This window comes from Pseudopipra pipra, chromosome 5 (genome assembly GCF_036250125.1).
Source record: "Pseudopipra pipra isolate bDixPip1 chromosome 5, bDixPip1.hap1, whole genome shotgun sequence".
Lineage (NCBI taxonomy): Eukaryota > Metazoa > Chordata > Aves > Passeriformes > Pipridae > Pseudopipra > Pseudopipra pipra.
The window spans coordinates 35032217-35051513 of NC_087553.1; the positions used below are offsets into that span (position 1 = coordinate 35032217).

Sequence of the window (19297 nt, forward strand, 5' to 3'; positions counted from 1 at the left end):
CTGCATAAAACAGAGGGGGTGCACACCCACCACCGAGGATGACCATGACAAGCTAACCTTTGTTTAGCAACAAGCTGGATTTTGAGCCAGATAAGGGAGAAGGCTGATAAACAGATCCTGTGGATGCGGGATAATGCTTTTATCTTACCTCCCTTAAACAATGTCCTCCCTTACCGAATTGGCTCAGGAATAAAACTGCCCTCAGGGGGAGGTATTGGAGCATTCCCACATGGGCCTGAAGGTATTCATCCCTTCTGATGGGGCATAACTGGCTCAACTAAGTTGGCATGAGAAACAATGGTCATGTCTTAGAAAGGGTCATAAACCATCCAGGACCCCTGTAATGCCCCAGACTCATTTCTGGGGCTTTCTGCCAAAGGACTATACATGATCCACAGTGCTGTAACAGGAGAGGTACCTGGGCATTACCACCTGAACCTGAACATATATTAACTCATTGAACTTTGTGTTTTGTGGGCTTCCCCCAGTCCCAACAGATCAAGACTGTGACCATCACTTTGACCAACAGACATCTAAATTGCAGCAATCAAGTCTTGTCGCTGAGTGGGTGGGGATTATCTTTCCTCTCTGCTATCAACTCTTATCCTTTCTTTCTCTTTTTTTCTTTCTTTTCCTTATATATTTTCTTAAGTGGTATTTTTATACTTCTATATTGTTATAATACTATAGATAATAATAACCAGAATGACCACATACCTCCTTTCTTTTGCTAATTATTCTAAAATAAACCATATATACATATATATATATAGTTATAAAACACCAATCATTCAGTGCTGTATTGCTCTAATCCGCCCCAAGGGATGTATTAACAAGAACTGCCATTACCTTCATCCTCAGGGGTGGGTCATAATAGATGCAAATTATGATTTTTATATTGAAGTTGTTCTGTGATGTGTCTTTTGACAACACCATGCATGCTGTCACTGAAAGTAGTAGCTTGATGCACATCTAGTATATTGTTACAGAAGTTGAACTTCAAAAGTACGAGAGAAGAGAAATCCTAAAATTGAGTTGTAGGTTTGTAGCAACGCTACCTAGTATGCAAGGATCCAGTGAAAACAACCTAAGGAAATGTTGAAGAGAGCTCTTTGATTTGGCAGCCTTTTTCTTGTGCTTCCTCATTGTCCTAAGTCATGGACTGATAATTCCAAGAGTTCTCCATTTGAGACATTGAGTTTATTAATTTTTTTTAGCCATGTAAAATTAGACAGTTGAAGATGTTTCTGTTGACTTGCATTGGAGTCTGATGCTATGATAATGAAGCTTTCTCTCTGAAAGACACGTTTGCTATCTTCCTGAAACATACCACTACAAAGATTGTTAGGGCTAGGCAACGTGATGCAGGTGTGTTATCAGGAGGTCAGATGCCTACCTGTTTTTTGGTCCAAACCTACATTAATATATTAAAATTATAAAAAATCACATAGTATCCTGCTGGTTGCAGGATACTATGGTATGTGAATGGATATAGTATGTTCCATTCTTATTAATGCAGACAGCATTTTTCTGAGGAGGACCGTCTCCAAGAAATTTCTCCCATTGTGAGGGGTGGGGCAGTGAGATGAAAACAGGAGGCTAGCATGTCTTGGGCTTGGTGGCTAAATGAAGTTGTATTTTTGCCCTCTCTGTGCACAGACTAGGTGCACTTGCACAACTGGAGACAGTGTCAGATCTCCATGATCAGGGGAATCCAAATTGTCTATTTCAGTGACAAACTCCTTCATTCTTTCCCTATTCTCTATTATATTAATGCAGTGAGATATGTAGTTTGTCTAAACTATTCTTGTTTTAGTGACGCGCTATCCAAAAAATTTGTAAGAAGAAGAAATTGAACCATTTTGTCTCCAACTGTCTTATCTTCTTTACTTTAACAACATAGTATAAAAACAAATAACAAACAGAAAAACCACACTGGACTTAAAGGTATGGCATTGTTCCTCAGCTCCTGCAAGGTAACTTTTCTAGGATGACAAGTTTTTTAAATATCAGTAATCTGAGGACACTCAATAGTGTTTAAAATCAAAACAAATTGCATTTTACCTGAGGCTTTTTACTAGTCTGGAGTCCTCTTGTTCTCCGCTATGTTTGGTTTTTTTACTGTGGGAGGGTTTTTTCAAGGACCATGTATATTTGTATATGTTACCTCTATGCAAAGCAGTATCTTAAATTCTGTCCCTGATCAAAATTACTGTGGACACAGCTATTCAGCTATGAACAAATTTAATTACAGCCTGGTTATGTCTGTCTTTTCTACTTGGATCAGGAAATGCACGCTGTGTTCTTCCTCAAATATAATAGTATTTTAGTCATCTTCTTATTCCTACTAACACAACAGATTTATTTCCATAGGAGAATCTTTGGCTGCAGAAAAGAAAAATGGTCAGCAGACTGTGCTGTGTATGCCATGGCTGTCAATATTAAATCAAAACCTCAGTTTAAGAAAAGCAAATCAGATTGGCCATTGTTAGTCTGATACTTTTGGTTTGAACTTAGAAAGACCTAAAAAATTTGTTATTAAGAATTGCTAATGTATCCTCAACAACTACAAAAAAATAAGTGTTTTAAATTAATAAACCATAAGGATAAAGAAAATATATTGAATCATAAAGTTATGGAATAATTCAGGCTGGAACAGGCTGTTAAGATCATAGAGTCCAACCGTTAAACCACTACTGCCAAGTCCACCAGTAAACCATGTCACTAAGTACCACATCTACATGTCTTTTAACCACTTCGAGGGATGGTGACTTGATCGCTTCCCTGGGCAGCTTCTTCCAGTGCTTCACAACCCTTTTGGTGAAGAATTTTTTTTTTTTAATATCTAACCTAAAACTTCCCTGGCACAACATGAAGCCACTTCCTTTTGTTCTATTGTTACTTAGGACATGCTCCAGCAGCTCAGTGTCTTTCTTGTAGTGAGGGGCCCAGAACTGGATGAGGGATTACAGGTGTGCTTCCCCCCCCCCCCCCCCCCCCCCCCAGTTTACCTTATTAAAGGTGGAGTGGGTGGCAGTATGTGCTATTAAGATTGCCTGATAGTTTTGACCCCCTAAGCCATGCTAGTTGTGATAAGTTTTTAGGCACTGGAATGCAGCTTAATTTTATTTCTCTAACACGGAAGTTGTTCTGATTATCATTCTATTTGGCATGCAGTATAAAGTGCCCTATTTCCCTTCTTCTGCACATTCAAATATAGCTTGATTTTCACTGTAGTTTAGAAGCACTAAGTCTATCTGTCAACAGTGAAACTTAGATTATCATGGCCAAAACATCTAAATAGATGACAAAGAAGTGCAATTTTTTTTTGTTGAAGTAACTGGCGTTTTTACACAAGAAGAATTATTCCAGCTTCCTTGCAACACTGAAATGACACAAATTACAACATGGTTCTTCTGTTCCCTTCTGAAATTAATGCATTCTGACATAATATTTGCATAGATTCTTAAGTCCTATAGAGCACAAATATTAAATATTTAATCACATTCAAGCTTGATATGCTGGCTGGAAACAAAAAACTACATGGGAGATGCTCTGGGATATGCAAATTCATAATACTCAATGCTGAGCAGTTTCTGACAAGTGCTTGAGTTTCCTCACTTCCTACTAAATTCTTTTTCTTTAACACATTCTAACCATGTCACAAATTATCATTCATGTTGTTACTCTGTTTAGCATTTCTTCCTATCCCTAGCAATTTTTATCTTGAAGGTGCAATGACCCCTGAAATCTAGTTTTCTATGTAAAAATTTTAGAGTGATGTATGTTGACATACAGGAAAGCAGACCATGAATGCCTAAGAGACTAAGGATACCTGTTGTCATCTTGGTTACCAAGTCCTGTAAAAGGGATACAAATTATAACTGCCAATATATTTCATACACATTATTACTCTCCCCCAGCCACTATTTACGTGCCAACCATGTCCAGTTTGGTAACTTAGTACGAAAGGTTATGACTGGATTCTGTCTCCAGGTAGAAACAAGGTTGAGTACAACTGGGAACTATGATGTACATCTATTTAGATCAGAGCTACCAAGCAAATAACAAAGATAAATTATTGTGAATATATTGCATCAAGATGAAAGAAGATAATGTGTTTTAATCATAGGAACAGTATTAGTACAGTGCTGATAGGACTACCAGACAGACCTTAGAAATTCAATCTGATGGAGGCAGGGAGGTGCTGGTGGTGGTCAGAAAAGGCCATCTAGTACAATGCCTCCCACTCTTCACTGTTCAGACTTGATTTCATTTAATCAAGAACTTTTTCATGCTTCATTATAGTACTTCACTGCTGCTGAATGAGTAACAGATTTGGAAGGTGACAGGATCAGTCAGTGTTTGTAATGCCATTGAGAGAACTTCTGACCCAATAGTCCATTCCACTCTAGTCAGGTTAACTCTGAACTAATGTGTGGGTCTTTTCAATCTTAAGACTGTAGATTAACAATGGAAGTGCAGAATGAGCAGTGGCACTTCGTGGCTGCTGTAAGATAAAAACAGTGCAAACTGCACTGAAGATGAAGTAATTAATGCAGCTGTGTTATACTCTGGCTTTTCATTCTTCTCCTCCTACCCCTCCTTGACTATAGATTTCACTGACAAACCCAGAAGCGGACATCCGAGTCGCCTATGTGCATCTTGGCTCACAGGTAGGAATTTGGTTTCATCCAGTGTTCTGCCTTCTAAAGGGGATGTGAGGGATGATCATATACATATGAGAGCAATATGTTTTGCTCTACTGGCTTGTGCTGATTTCGATACTATCGATGTGGATTTTAAAAGAAATAGCTGTCCTTCTCTGCAGTTGCAAACTACAGTTGTGCAGAAATTCTTGATCTACATCTTATTCTTCAGGTGTATGTTTAATTAAGAAGTGGAAACTGCATTGATCCTTTTTGTACCTATCAGTGCTTGGTAGATCCATAATTTTATCAGATGTCACTTTCTCTTCCTTTTTTTCCCTCCTCCCTAATTGAATTTTTCTGTATCTTATGTTAGAAAGAGGTATTGTTTATAGCACAAAACAGGATTTCATAAAGCAATGGTAAATAAGTCTGAACTTTTGTATATACAGTAGGAATTTGCTAAACGATGGGAGTTTAATATTTTGGAGTTTGCTTTGGTTTGCTTTTTTCATAGAAATTGAACTCACCTTATGCCTTTCTTTTGTAATTCTAAATCATACTTGTCAATTAAAATTTTCTGGATCAGTTAACTCAGCCTTAATTGCTTCAGAGTCTCAACTGTTACCCTTTTTTCTCATGTTATCCAATGGGTCAATGACAACATGCTGGGTTAAGAACTTTGAGTAAGTCTTTTTTTATTCTCCAAGTTTGTTTCTTTCCAGTAGAAGGGTTCTAACATTTATCCTCTAATCATGATGGTTGGGAAATCGGATATAAATTGGGAATTGGGAAAAGTGTATGTCCATCTGTTCTTCTGTTCCCCATTTAAGAACTCTCACTAGGAATCTACTCTTCATTTGAAATTAGCTGAAGAAGGTTTCAACCCTTTATTTGAAATTAAGTTGCTTAATTTGCATGTTTTTGTATTTTTCTTTAGTTGTAGTTTTCTGAAGATAGCATTAAAACATTATTATTTGTTGTATAGATTTAATAATTTCTATATAATTATGTTAGATATTTCTTCTGTGAGCTTCAGATAAAAAGTAAACATGTGAATTTGGGAATTGCTTCATTTAAGAAAGGGAATTTGAGTAGAATTCCACTGCTCCAAAAGCATTGTTCTTTTAAATTTTTCTTTTCTATTTCTACTTACAATGTGATTTTAAAAAATTTCCCTAAGGCCCATCTCATCCCACTAGGAACAGGAAGGCAAAGGCAAGCCACGTTAAACGCCACACAAAATGGAAGTGTATCAGTAGATAATGCTAGTCCTGTCAGTTCATTTTTGTGGTATAAAGCATTAATGTGACAGTGTTCATTGGGTTTGGGCAACGGAAGAGAAGGGCTCAGACTATATCTGGCCTTGTTCATTAGTATTGTTTGTAAACCTAACCAAGTTTCTTCCTTGGAAAATATTTCATAGTGCCACCTTTTTAAAATGTCTATATGAGGTAAATGATTTGTTGTATTTCTTGTTTTTAATGACATTTCCTGGTACATCAGTTTTGCAGATAAATCAACCTCTTACACTCAGTGAGGAAAATGCATTGACTGCATAATATTTCACAGAACCACAGAATATACTGAGTTGAAAGGGACCCACAAGGATCATTGAGTCCAATTCCTGGCCCTGCACAGGGCCATCCCCAAGAGTCAAACCATGTGCCTGAGAGTATTGTCAAAACACTTCTTGAACTCTGTCGGGATTGGTGCTTGTCACATTCTAAATTAATGTTATTGTCAGTTGTGCTTGACCATATGTTTGGACTTGAACATACTGATGTGATTCCTGTCTTCTTAATGTGTTAGATACAGAAGTTTTTAATGTGGAATAGATTACATACTAGGCAGGGAAAATCCTGAGAATTTCTTTTTGGACCATCTTAAGTACAAACGGATAGTTGAAGTCAAATTGTTTCAGTTCATGTAAGCAACTTGTAGGGGGAAGCAGTTGGAAAGGCTGCATCATTCTGATGTTCTATGTGTACCTACCTAAATTAAAAAGAAAGAAAATAAAAAAAAAGACAGGCAACAAGCAGCCTGTTACTGAGAGAGTGTTCAGGAAGATTTCAATTTTTAAGATTTTGCTTGTGTTAGTCTAATCCCTAGTCACAGCTGCTACACTGCAACCTGACTGTAGCACTTTTCTATGCCTATGACAATTCTGTTCACCAATAGCAGACCTAGAACTGTTTTTATATGTTCATCCTTTACTGTGATGAGCTGTTCAGCATTGTATATTGTTCCATTTTATGGGAGAACAGAATGGCAATTTTGTCAGTTGTTGGCTCCGCTATGGTTTGAGTATTTTGTGCGCATTGGTGTATTCCTCTCAGTGACAAATGAAATGGATTCGCTGCAGTAATACTTGCATACTTAAAGTAGAACATAACATTTGAAGGTGAGTTTTATTCAGTATAAAATTACTTCTTTATTTCCCTATCCTGCATCTGTTTTACTATAAAAAGTCCTGTAGAAAGCCACAGCATCTATAAAATCAATGATTTTTGTTTTTCTGTGGAACTCGGTAGTTGATTTTTGAAGGCTCAGGTTCAACATTTTTTGAGCACCTATGTTTGATTCCTAAAAATTATTTTATTTCATAAAACTAAGGACTGATTATGGTGGAAAGGATTCACTTTGAACTTGATATCAAAAAGCATGGAATGGATTGAGGACAAAGGGACCTCTGGCAACACTCTAGTCCAGTCACTCTGCTCAAAGCAGAGTCAACTAGAGTAGCTACGGCCATGTCCAGTTGTTTTAAATAACATCAGGGGCAGAGGCTTCTTAACTGCTCTCAACAGATTGTTCCAGTGTTTGATCACCACTGCAGTAAAAAAGCTTTTTGTTCCTTATGTTTAAACAGAATTTTTTGTATTCCACTTTGTGCCCCTTGCCTTTTGTCCATTGACTGCACATCACTGAGAACAGTCTGGTTCTATCTCCTTTTTGCATTCTCCTTCAGTATTTATATGCATCGGTGAGACCCCTTCAGAGCTTTCTCTTCTCAAGACTAAACAATCACTTTGAACTCTAAAGAACTGAGATAGTACTGTTCACATGTGTACCTTAGAATTTACTGGAAAGTAACAATTTCAGTGAAGACCTGATGTTTTCATCTATTGGGTAATTTTCTATTTGGCGTGGTGCCTGTACATTGTGGCTGATATTTGTACAGCTGTTAAGAATGCTCACAAAGAGACTTGCAGTGGGGAGTCTAGCTCATAATGTGAGCTACAGAAAAAAATTGTATTTTTAAAATTACAAATTTTTAATCAAAAATATAAAATCTGTTTAAAGTATTTTAAAACCTATCCTTAGTAAAGTTAGTTTATTGTGCCCTATGAAGTTTTTAAAAAACACGTTCATATTTGCTGTGAACTTTACTACTAACGTCTGCTAATGCTTTGCAGTGAACAAGGAGATGATTTCTACAACAGAGATGTGCTATTAAGATGGGACAGTGAGTCAAGATAGTAAGAGGAATATAATTTGCCAGTGTTGATTGGCAGAAGACAGTGTTGATCACAACGGTAGTCCGTGTGTGCCCACATCAACCTTTGTGCAAGTTTTATTCTTACAATTACAAAACAGAATTTCATTAGTAGATTTGAAGGGAAGTAGTAAAATCACTGAAATTTGTGGAGAATTCCTTTCAAAATTGAGAAATAATTTCAGATGAAACTCAAAGATGTAGATTATAGAATGTCACAAATAAGCAGTTTTGCATCATGGTATGATTAATGGTTAGCTCCCAGTGAATCCCTCCCTAGAATTCTATTTAGTAATTCTGGTAGCTATCTTTCTAATACTGTAGTTTGAGAGAGAAAGAAGTCAAGAAACATCATTTCTTATGGAAGATAAATGCATCATGAATCAAGCAACTACTTTTGACACCTAGATGCACAAGAGAGATTATGTGGGGGGTTTTGGTTGTTTGGTTATAGGTAAGCAGTCTCTGTTATGTTGCTGCAGCCCTCGTTTTCTGTTGCATTCAGTCTTCAGCTCAATATTTGGTATTATCAGCCTGAAACTTTATTTACTGGTGGGTAATTTCACTATGTGTTTAAGACACTTTTCACCAATAAACATCACAAAAGGCTTAACTGAAAACTGTGTCTGAATATACTTGCTGTGTGTGCAAGAAATGCTCAGAGATTTTCAGGAAGAAGTATTTCTTCTGATTCTGAAAAACTTAACTTTTTTTCCACTTTGATGGCTGAATCAGTTTCAACCACATGGTGAAGGCTCCCTTCCAGTCTTTGTTTCTTCATGTCTTTCTTGTGGATACTCAGAACAGGAAGGGAAATTTGAACATAACAGTTTATTTTCAAACGCAGGGCTCAAAGCAAACCCAGAACTAAGTTCCTAGTTCTCTACCCTGATGGAAATGTGTGGTTGTATCTGATATATCCTTAAATTACAGCTCAAAGTTAAGGAAAAATACAGTGTAAGTGCAATCCGTAAATTGGGGTGGGGTTTTTTTACTTACAAATATCAATGTTCACTTTTACAGAAGGAAGGAGAATTTCTATTCACAAAACAGTTTCTAATGCCACTGTATGGTTGTGAGAGAGAAATGATTAAGCAGAGCAAGAAAGACAGATAAACATTACAGGCTGTTGGGTGCTCTGTTTCTGTAAACACTGCTGTATTATGAATTAAATAGTAAGCAGCTTTTCGAAGCCAAACTTTTACAACTTCTGGGCCAGGTAGTGAAGAAATTTAGATGTCATATTTGATACCAAGTTCAATTGTATTGCATGCTTTAGGGTCTGACCCAAGACCTCTTTTGAGCAATGCATCACATTTGTGAGATGTACTGGCAAGAACAGCCAGATTGAATGAACACAGATTACAGTCTATTGGAGAACATTGTAGTTAGCATTTCTGTAATTTGGCCACAGAGTTGTATTAAGACCTCAGTATCTTCTGTTATTTTTAGTGCCTCACTTATCTTTGCTTTATCCTTTAGGCTTGTAAAAAGCTTTTAAGCACAGAGAGGGCTCGGTGGAATATTATTTTGCCTTGGCAAGTTTGGCACTAAGGTAGGGAAGTGCATCAGGAGCAGGAGAAATGGAGTTCCAAACTCTTGTACTTCAGCTCTGGACATCCCTGCTACTTATTTCCTGCTGCACCTTATATGTGCCAAAAGCCATTATGAGCACTGGAGCAGCACAAACTTAGGAATATGCAATGACCTTGGCTCTCACCTCTCTCAGGCCTCTCAGAAGCAGTAGTAATACCAGACAGTGAGATTGTCTTGTATTTCTGGAACCATACAGGCACCAGCTGACCTCAGTGAGAGCTAGTGTTGCTCACAATGAAGATCTGAGGCTGGGAAGTAAATGCTACGGGTTTGTTTTCTCTCCATCCTCATTGCTTAATATTTTAATCTATTCAAATGCTGTCCAATACAAATTTTGATATATTCTTAGTTCTCCTGCTGTATCTGTAAGTTATGTTAATTTGAATTAAGGAAGACAGGCGAAACACAAATGATTATTATAGGAACTTCCACATCAACATTCCTTTGTCGAAAGAAAAGAAAGTTTGGACACATTCAGGGCAGTTATGAAATGGTGTCTTAAAACAGGTAGTGATCAGATTTGTATGTTTTGCTTGCAAACAAATAAAAAATTTCAAAAGAAAAAGGAAAACAAATCTCAAACTAACTTCAAGTTTAATTAGAATGCAACTAATTAGAGTATGTGAATTATCACTCATCTGCATTGTGTACATTTTTTCACATTTCTTTGGAGTTTTTTACATCAAATCAGAATAAATTGTCTCCAGTTTTATTTGTGCAAAAATGCAAGTAATAAAATCTGGATAGGCATAGTGCACTGAAATATCTCAGCATAGATATTCATACACACTTTGGCAAAGTGTGTATGAAGGGCAAACAGCCATGAATAATCAGACAGAACTCTCCCTGTATATTGGGACTTAAACATAGTAGGAGAAAGAAAAAAGGAATCATTAGCAAAAGAACAGCTGGCAGAAACACGTTTATTCTTTATGTCTCTCATGAGATACACAGCTTTCTTCTCTTACTGGAAAATTTACATTGATACATTGATTGTCATTTGTAATAAAAACAGTTCATGTATCTTGACAGGAAGGTAGTAAATTCTTTACAGTTCTTCAGGACAGTAATATCTATTAGTAACAATGAACACTTACTAAAAGCCACATAATGACAATTGTATACTGAATCTTGCAGATATTTTGTTTTAAAAGAAAATCTGGAATAAACATACTCCTTGACACATCTGAAACAAAATGGTTTTCTCATAGCTTAGTGATCTAACCTTAGTCATATTTTCCTTAACCTATTCCACTTTAGTTATGATCCCTCCTTGAAACAAAACTGCAAAATATGCTAAGACTGTGATTTTATTTTATTTCTGAAGATCTATGAACTTATTTTTTTAAATGGTCTTGAATGGAGAATCAATTGATCATTGTGAACTGAAGTTAAGGATCATTGGTAACATATATCTGTGCAGTGTCTGAAGGCTGTAATGTTTGCCATTAAAAAATTAGGATGATAGATCCTCTCTCTTCCTGTCCCTCATTATCCTTTCATGGGTACATAAAATATAATTAAAGATGTTATTAAAATTAGAGGCTTACTCACTGTAACTTTTGACATGCTCCCCCAAGATTGAAATACTTGCTTGTATGGATAAAGTATTTATCAAGAATTTATGATCCAAAGGGTTCAACTTACTGAGCTGGTAGTCAACAGGGGTGACTTTGACATAATATAATTTCCCCAGAGTCCTACTTTGCTGAAGAGAATACGGGCTGTCACTGTACACAGTTTATTGTACATAATTTCCTTCTGTATTTAGAATCGCATGACTGAATTACTTCTGATACCAGTGTGTACCTGGGCAAAACCCAGTTTGCTCTTTTTTTTAAAGACAAGCACAAACACCTTTGAAATGCCTATTTTAAGGTCATTATGCCTCCTCAATATAAAATGTGTTCTTGACTAGAAGACAATTTTGATATAAAAATTATTTTAGAACAAAAAACCTTCCAAGAGCTGAACCATATGACTGAGAATCCCCAAGTAGACTTGCTTCCTCCTCCCCACCCCGCATCTGTTTTGCCTGTTATATTCTGCCTGTGTAATGTCAGTTACTCTTATGAAAATACAGCTTAAAATATGCAAAGAAGTCGAGAAATCTAGTCCCAAGAGTATGATAAGCTTAGGGACCTTAGAATAAAAGTGACTTTCAAGTTCTGAGCAGTGTTTCACTGAAGCACTGACATGAAGCAAATGTGATACAAAGCTCAGAAACATTAAGCAGTCTCATCATTACTGAGTTGAAGAGTAAACTGTGAGGTATAGGAGGGAGTATATATATTTAAATGCAAAGGTAGTTTTTATTTTAAAAGAGCTGTCTACTTTTGAATATGTGTTTATGTTTACTTTCTGTCACGTGAAATCTCTCCCCACAGGTTAGTATTTTCTCTGTAAATGGAAGATACTTACAAGAATAAGCTAGATATGGAATAGATATGTAGAACTTGAGCTTATTTTCATGAAAGAAACAGTATAATCCTGAAAACGAAAGATTCTTACTCCTATCCATGTTATTTAAAAAATTGCATTTGGAAGTGATCGATCTTTGGAAAGTGCTGTGAGAGGAGTAGAGATGGCCTATTGTGACTGCAGTTGAAGTCTGGTCAGGAGTAGTCTCCCCTTCGCTCCACCTGCATTTACGTACCCACAAAAGGGGACATACATACCTCCACAATATGCAAAATCACATAAAACCACACTAAATTGGACAAACAGGCTTCAAATAGAAAGAAGGCAGGTTTTAACTCATTCTTCTCACTTTATTTTTGAAAGGGTTAATATTTTGTTGTGTAGTTTGGTACATATTTGCATTTATTTCAGTTTTTACGTGCTAAATGCCAGCTTTCAATCATATTTAAAATATTTTGATGAGATAACTGAAATAAGTCGTCCTCCTGCCTGAGAGGCAATTTGGAGTAAAATAATACTTAAAAATGGGGTTAAATGTTCTACAGGTCTTTAAGGGGACTGGGCAATAGCCACTTTACAAAGGAGATAATAATATTTTTCTACCATAAAAGGAAATATATGAAACCCTTCAAGATAATTGGATATATCTTGGTCGATTGCTTCCTATTGGTGATACTTGAAAGAGAGGATGACACTTAGCAAAGATTCATTTCACAAACTTTTGGCTCTTGCTGAGGCTTTGGGTATATAACTGCATATACTCCAACCATTGGTGTTGAGTTGGTTTATTTTTATTGGTGGGAGGCAATATAATTATCCCCTTATGTCCTGTTATCCTTTGGAATTATTGACTCAAAAATTTCTGAAGGGATTTTCAACATATACCTTCAAAACAAAACATTTTGGTGAAAGTGACAATATGGAAACAAGGAACTGCAGATGGTAATTACTCCCAAAGTTATGAATATGGGAGGGGATGAAAGAACATTATACTTAGAGATCTATACTTCGATACTTGAATAGTGTTTGTCAAATACATTATTCAACAAATTATTTGCTATTGGATGATTTGAAACTCCCATTTGACTTTTTCTCTAGCATATAGGAGACGGTTCTCAAATATTTAGCGAATAAGAATTATGTAAATTGAATAGTTTCGCCTTTTTGGGGTTTCATTAAAAAAAAAAAAAAAAGAAAAATCTTTATATCCCTGTATTTCAGGTCCTGCCAGGGCTCATTTGATATACATAAAACTAAAAATGCTTTATATCTCTAAACCATGTTGTGAGTGAAGACTATCAAATACTGGCTTTGCAGTGGCAATAATTTAGTTATTCTGAATTGCTAAAGCAGAAGAAATGGAGGCATGAATCTTTCCAAAGACACATAATGTAACTGAAGATCAACATCTATGCGGTAATTGGAGATCTTCTTAAGGAAAGGCAGAGTTTTCTTAAATGTAACCTTTACTTTGAGGTTTTCACTTTCTGCCTAGGGTAAGTACTGTGCTAATTCCTCTGATTTCAAATGCTGTACAACATAAACAAATATTAGATTATTCACAACTATTTTCATATAATATGAATGAAAAGTGAATAGGCTAGAATAGGATGAATGCATATGAAACACTGAGTCACTTAAAATGATTGTTCCTGTAAGTGAAGACTTTACCAAGATTTCTGTGTTAAATCCATTCTTCATCTATGTCTTTGGTCTTTTTAAGGTGCCTTGTGACTTTGGCCCCATTAGTCTGCTCCTGTGCAGTGTTTGTCCTATGTAGGATGATTTATTTATTATTTCTCTTGGGAAGGTAACATTTGACACTTGATGGAAATTCATCCTGGTTGATTGGACCTTCCATTACTGGAAAAGGTTGTTTTCATCATTTCCCGGGCAGAATTCCATCAAACTGAGCTCTCAGTCATGTGTAGTCGGGCTGTGCCAGGAGCTGCAGGCCAGAGAGCCTGTCTAGCTTCCCTGCTGCACAAGCACTCAGGTGGATCCTTTGGGAAAGGTACTGGATCCTTCCCTGGAAGTAACCAGGATCTTCTTTTTTCTTCTCAAACAGTTCTGGTCATAGCTTGGAAGTTCCTTCAATGAAAGAAGAATATCTTCTTCTTCAGCAGTTCACATCTGCTGGGGAAACGGACAGCTCCAGGGTTTCGGAGCTGCCCATGAGTATGTTAAGTCCAGCCAATGTACTAGTCAGATGTTTCAGTGGATTGTGTGAAACAACTGGAATGATGACTGTGCCATTATGGCACTAGCCAGCTGTGGGGTGCCAATGTACTGTGATTTAGATAACATCTCTTTTAAACATTTTGTTGTCAGCAGCTGTTCCTGGGATACCATGAGTCACTGCCTAGCAGGATTACTGGGTTTCCATCACAAATGATTAGGCAGAAGCTACTGGCAGTGAACTGCATTTTTCCTTGGGATCTTGTCCATCATGGAGTGGAAGGCTATAATTCTTGTAGTGTAGGTGGTGATGTTCCTTCTAAACACAATTTTTCTTCCTAACAGGCTAGGTGAGATTTGTGCCTGCGCCAAAACAGCATTGCTCTCTCCTAATCAAAGTCTTGTCAAGACATCGTTTAAGAGTACGATTTCATTGTTTTGGTTTTGTTTCCAGACTGAGATGAATTTCTGTTTAAAGTTGTGCTTTCAGTGGTATTTATTAACATGTAATATTTAGGCTAACCTGAAAACCATGCTTTTTTGCTTTGAAATAAACATTATGTGATATTTGATCGTATCTAATAAATATATAGCTAAATTATCGGGAGACATTATTAAGAACTGCACCTGATTAGGCATGTATTAGTGCTGTATTCCTCATGGAAACCAGTGCTTCATTAAACACATTATTTCAGGATGTGATCACTCTATGCCTTTTTATACTATTTGAGTTTAGGAAAATATACCTGCAGTTGTGTAATTGTGAGTAACTTTGACATACTATTACTACTAGGACACTGATATTTTCACTGTGTTTTTATTACTTTGGTATGTCTGTCCTATGTTCAGTTTCAGAGTGAGACATTCATTGCTTGTATTTCTTGAAATGCAAATGAAAAAATGCACTTCTAAAAGAATTGTAATTTTAGTTGCTGCTTTACTAGATTATATTACATGGAGTCATCTTTTCATATTTTAGTGAAAAGAAACATGGATTTATTTTGGTAGTCTACCTGCATTTGCTTTGCTTTCACTTAGATAAGAAAATTAACTATTGGTTTACATGTGTCTTTAACAGCATCTCTAAGAGCATTGTCAAAACAATCAACCCATTACCACAATTCAGTCATAATCTAGTTTATTTTTAATACACATTGGTGTGTATAATAACTGTAGTTTTTTTTTAAATTCTACTCTTTGCTTTTATATATCTTTCCTTGTTTCCTTCTTTTCAGTATTATATCAGGTTTTTTAGCAGTCTCTGGAGATCAGAAGGGCACATGTAAGAATACCACCTTTGATAACTGCAATAGAATCTTGGTTTACGTGTGTATATGCAAGATACCTCTAAAGTACATATTGATAAACTACTGTAGTATTTACCTCAGTACTTACTCAGAAGGCCTCAGAAAGGCCTCATACATGTGATGTATATGACATATCTGTCTCTTAATAGGAAGTGGCCGTTATTTTGTGTCTTCACTTGAGGGAGGATGTGAAACATTCATCTTATCGATATTGCATGTCATCATATAGTGGGGAAAGGAGTTGGATGAGTAAGAGAAGGAATTGTTTTCTATTTTGATTTAAAATCAAATTAATAGTTGTTCATTGTAGAATTATGGAGAATGGATTTTCTTAAGGATTTTTTTTGCTTTTTACAAAACTTAATTAATGTTTAGCCAAAGTTACCTTATAAAAAAAATGTAAGTAGATACTTATGTATAAACTGTAAAATTCCAGTAACTTTTGCAGTGTAGTATCTCTGTGTGTGACACTTGTATTTAGAAAATTTAAAAATGCATGTCCTGATTATGTATGGAAATATGTTTTTAAATAATTATGGACTAATAAGTATCTACGCTAAAATGGTATAGAAGACTTGTTCTTTTTTTTTTTTTTGATGGTAGTAGAAAGTCTCAGTGCCTATAGTACATTCAATTTGTATTTTTTTTAATTAATATTTGGACTTTCATTAATATTCAGGACTTTTCTAAATCATGTATATTTAGATGAGCTATATCAATAACCATGCTTCTCTTGTCCTTTGAAGAAGATGCTATAGCATGATATATAATTGTTGAACTTCAAGGATTACTAAATTAGTTGTGAACCCAGATTTTTTTCTGTAGTTTTTGTGATTTCCTATGTATGTGTATGTGTCATATCAAATCAATATTACAGAAGGCCTTCCCTTGTGTTTTAGCAACATTCCTTGTTTATCTGGTGTAAAAGCATGTTAAATAGCTTTGGTAGTTCTGCTATTCAGACAAGCTTTTTTTGCCTTGTATTTAGAAAATATTTTTTTCTTTTTCCCCAGCAAAAATTTTTAGCATTACTATTACTGAGTTATCCATCCCCGTGGTATATAAGACCTTACTATGTAATTCTGAGGGATCAAGTACAAACATTGTAAAAAGACATTACTTGTCCCAATATTCATGCTTAGTATTAAAAATGCATGTGTAAATGGCCAATTGGAAAAACAGAGTTTATATTTATAACAAAACCCAGTAATGTAAGTGCCTGCTTTTATTGTGATTGATAGAACTACACAATAGTGAGAAAAGTTTGTGGGTGGTACTGATAAATACTTGTTAGTAAGCCTTCATTCTTTTTTTGTAGGAAACCATATTATAGAAAATAAAAATTAAGGAATATAATTCGCATATGCCGGTCTTGTATTTGCATTAAATTTCAGCCCTTGTGAGTCTCAATGTATTAATTCTTACGAATTATATATCTAGTGAAAAAAGAAGCTGGCTGATACTGTTAAAAAAAAAAGGATTCATTGTTAAAATTGTTTTTCTGAGAAAGCTAGAAGGTATGTGATGTTCCTGAACTTCGTGTACCTAATAAATTGATACAGGGAGAGAACTATTTAGATAAAAATAAACTGCAAGGATGATTACTTTAGAGCTCATTGAATATTGAATTTCTATTGTGTTTCTACACAGTGAAATGGTGAATGAAAGTTTGGTTAGTTCAGACTATATTGAAGCTAATCTGGAAGATTTTTTTCGAATTTTTCCAAATTAAAATTTTGATATTTCACCTTTAATGAATTTAAAATACTTAATTTGATACAAAGCAAAAGCTTGTTTTAAAAAAAAAAGTTTCCCCAATTTAACGCAATTTGGGGCTAATGCTGATTAGGAATGGACAGGCAGATGTTTTTTAAATTACTATTTCTATCCTGTATTTAATGAGTGCTAATTACAAGAAAAATGTTATCTGTGATTCTCACTTAAATTTTGTTACATTGCCATTTCAAAAAAACATATACTCACCATAACTCGTTCAGAATGCAAGCATGTGATAATGTTAATTAATGTTTCTGGAGTTAAGATATTAAATGGGGAGCTAACTACAGTTGTTTTTTTAGAGTAGTTAATTTTAAAGGTTCTCACGTGGTCCTAATGAAACTGGACTGGCTTGTCTTCTCTGATTGGTGCTTATTACTCTGGACAAGTATAACTGGAGCTCTCCTCACACCAGTGTGTGATAAAGCTGTTTCAATGTAGGACAAAGGGGGATTGTTTTAGCAGGAAAGAAGGCACAAGATGAGGCCTAGGTTGCTAGTTACCCTTAATTAGAAGCAATTTGTTTTAATCACAAGTTTTATGGCCTACTCTAAGTACTGCATTCCTTTTTTTGGCAGCTTTTTTCAGGAATTCCAACAGATGAACCTTATGGAATGTATGTTGTATATGAATGTCTGCAGCATCTTGATTTGTACAGAGTACATAAACCTTTCTTTACACTGAAGGACAACCGTATTCTGTGGTAGTAGTAGCTTCTGCTACACTGCATTTTCTGTTGTGTTCTCTGTTAGAAAGTGACATCAGCACTGTACAGACATTTGAGAGGCAGAACTAGAGTTGGTGCATGCTGGTGCTTTCCCGTAAAAAAAGAAAAAAATTAGGCAGTTTGCAAGAGGTATAACAAAGTCTGTCTCAAAATATTTGAGTAAGGTTTCCTGAGGTTTTACAGGGTCTGAGGTCTAGACTTTTATTTCTCCTTTTGTGGTGTTCATAGTTTTGCACTTGCTACTTGTGAGAGTTGTAGCTGTGCCTTCTAGGAAGAACTGGAAACCTTTTGGAAGAACAGTTCCTAACAGAGAAACAGTAGAAAACAAAGATGCAAAAACAGCTAGGGGGATTTTGAAGCTACCTGTAATACAGCATATTTAATATCCAGATATAGTGCTTACCATACCAGAAAATTTTCCTGAAGGGATTGAGAATGCTATGCTTGTACAGAAATACTTTCTCAAAGGTAGAAGACTGGGTTAAATATTTTAAAGTATCAGATATGAGGTACAGTAGGCACAGAAAAATGAAAGGGTATGTAAAGGTTGGACTCAGTGATCTCAGAAATCTTTTCCAACCTAAATGATTTTGTGACATGATTCTATAAACTGTAGAAAATAAAGTAGAAAAAAAAATACAGTATTTTCCATTGTGTCAGAGACATGAGACCTGAAGCGTTTAAAGGATCATTTTTTCTTTTTGTTAACAGTTATCATCCTGTTAATCAAGATAAAGAACAGGGGAATAGCTCAGTTATGTTGATTCCTGAAACAAGAAAATTCAGCCCAAGGAAAAACTTATCTAAATTAAACTGGAAGAAAACCCAGTAACAACTTTATAGCACTTAAGTTACATTTTTAAATTCAAAAATTAGTTGGGAAAGTAAGACTCAATACATTTTTCTTGGTGAAAGCAAACACGGTCACAAAATGCATATATAGATGTGTATATATATAAATATATTATATATGTGTATATAAGTATTTCCTCTCATCTTAAAAATGTTTTCATTTGAGATGACAGGCTGTAGTGATTTTATCTAGTGTACAGTAAAAACAACCCTGAAATGTCTCACAAAAAAAAAAAAAAAGAAAAAGAAATAATTAGACTGAATTTGAGAACTGGTAAAAGTTGTACTGCCA

At 35.5% G+C, this 19297-nt stretch overlaps 1 protein-coding gene across 14 annotated transcripts in view; it reads left to right on the plus strand.

The window, feature by feature from the left end:
• PPFIA2 (PTPRF interacting protein alpha 2) overlaps positions 1 to 19297 on the plus strand; it is a 321066-nt gene that overhangs the window by 37534 nt on the left and 264235 nt on the right. For 8 of the 14 annotated variants that reach the window (XM_064655565.1, XM_064655547.1, XM_064655552.1 and 5 more), the window contains exon 3: positions 4617 to 4676. The exons of the other annotated variants lie outside the window; for them this stretch is intronic. In XM_064655565.1, the coding sequence (XP_064511635.1) occupies positions 4617 to 4676 (60 nt within the window). The remainder of the gene's footprint in view (positions 1 to 4616; positions 4677 to 19297) is intronic. 14 annotated transcript variants of the gene reach the window in all.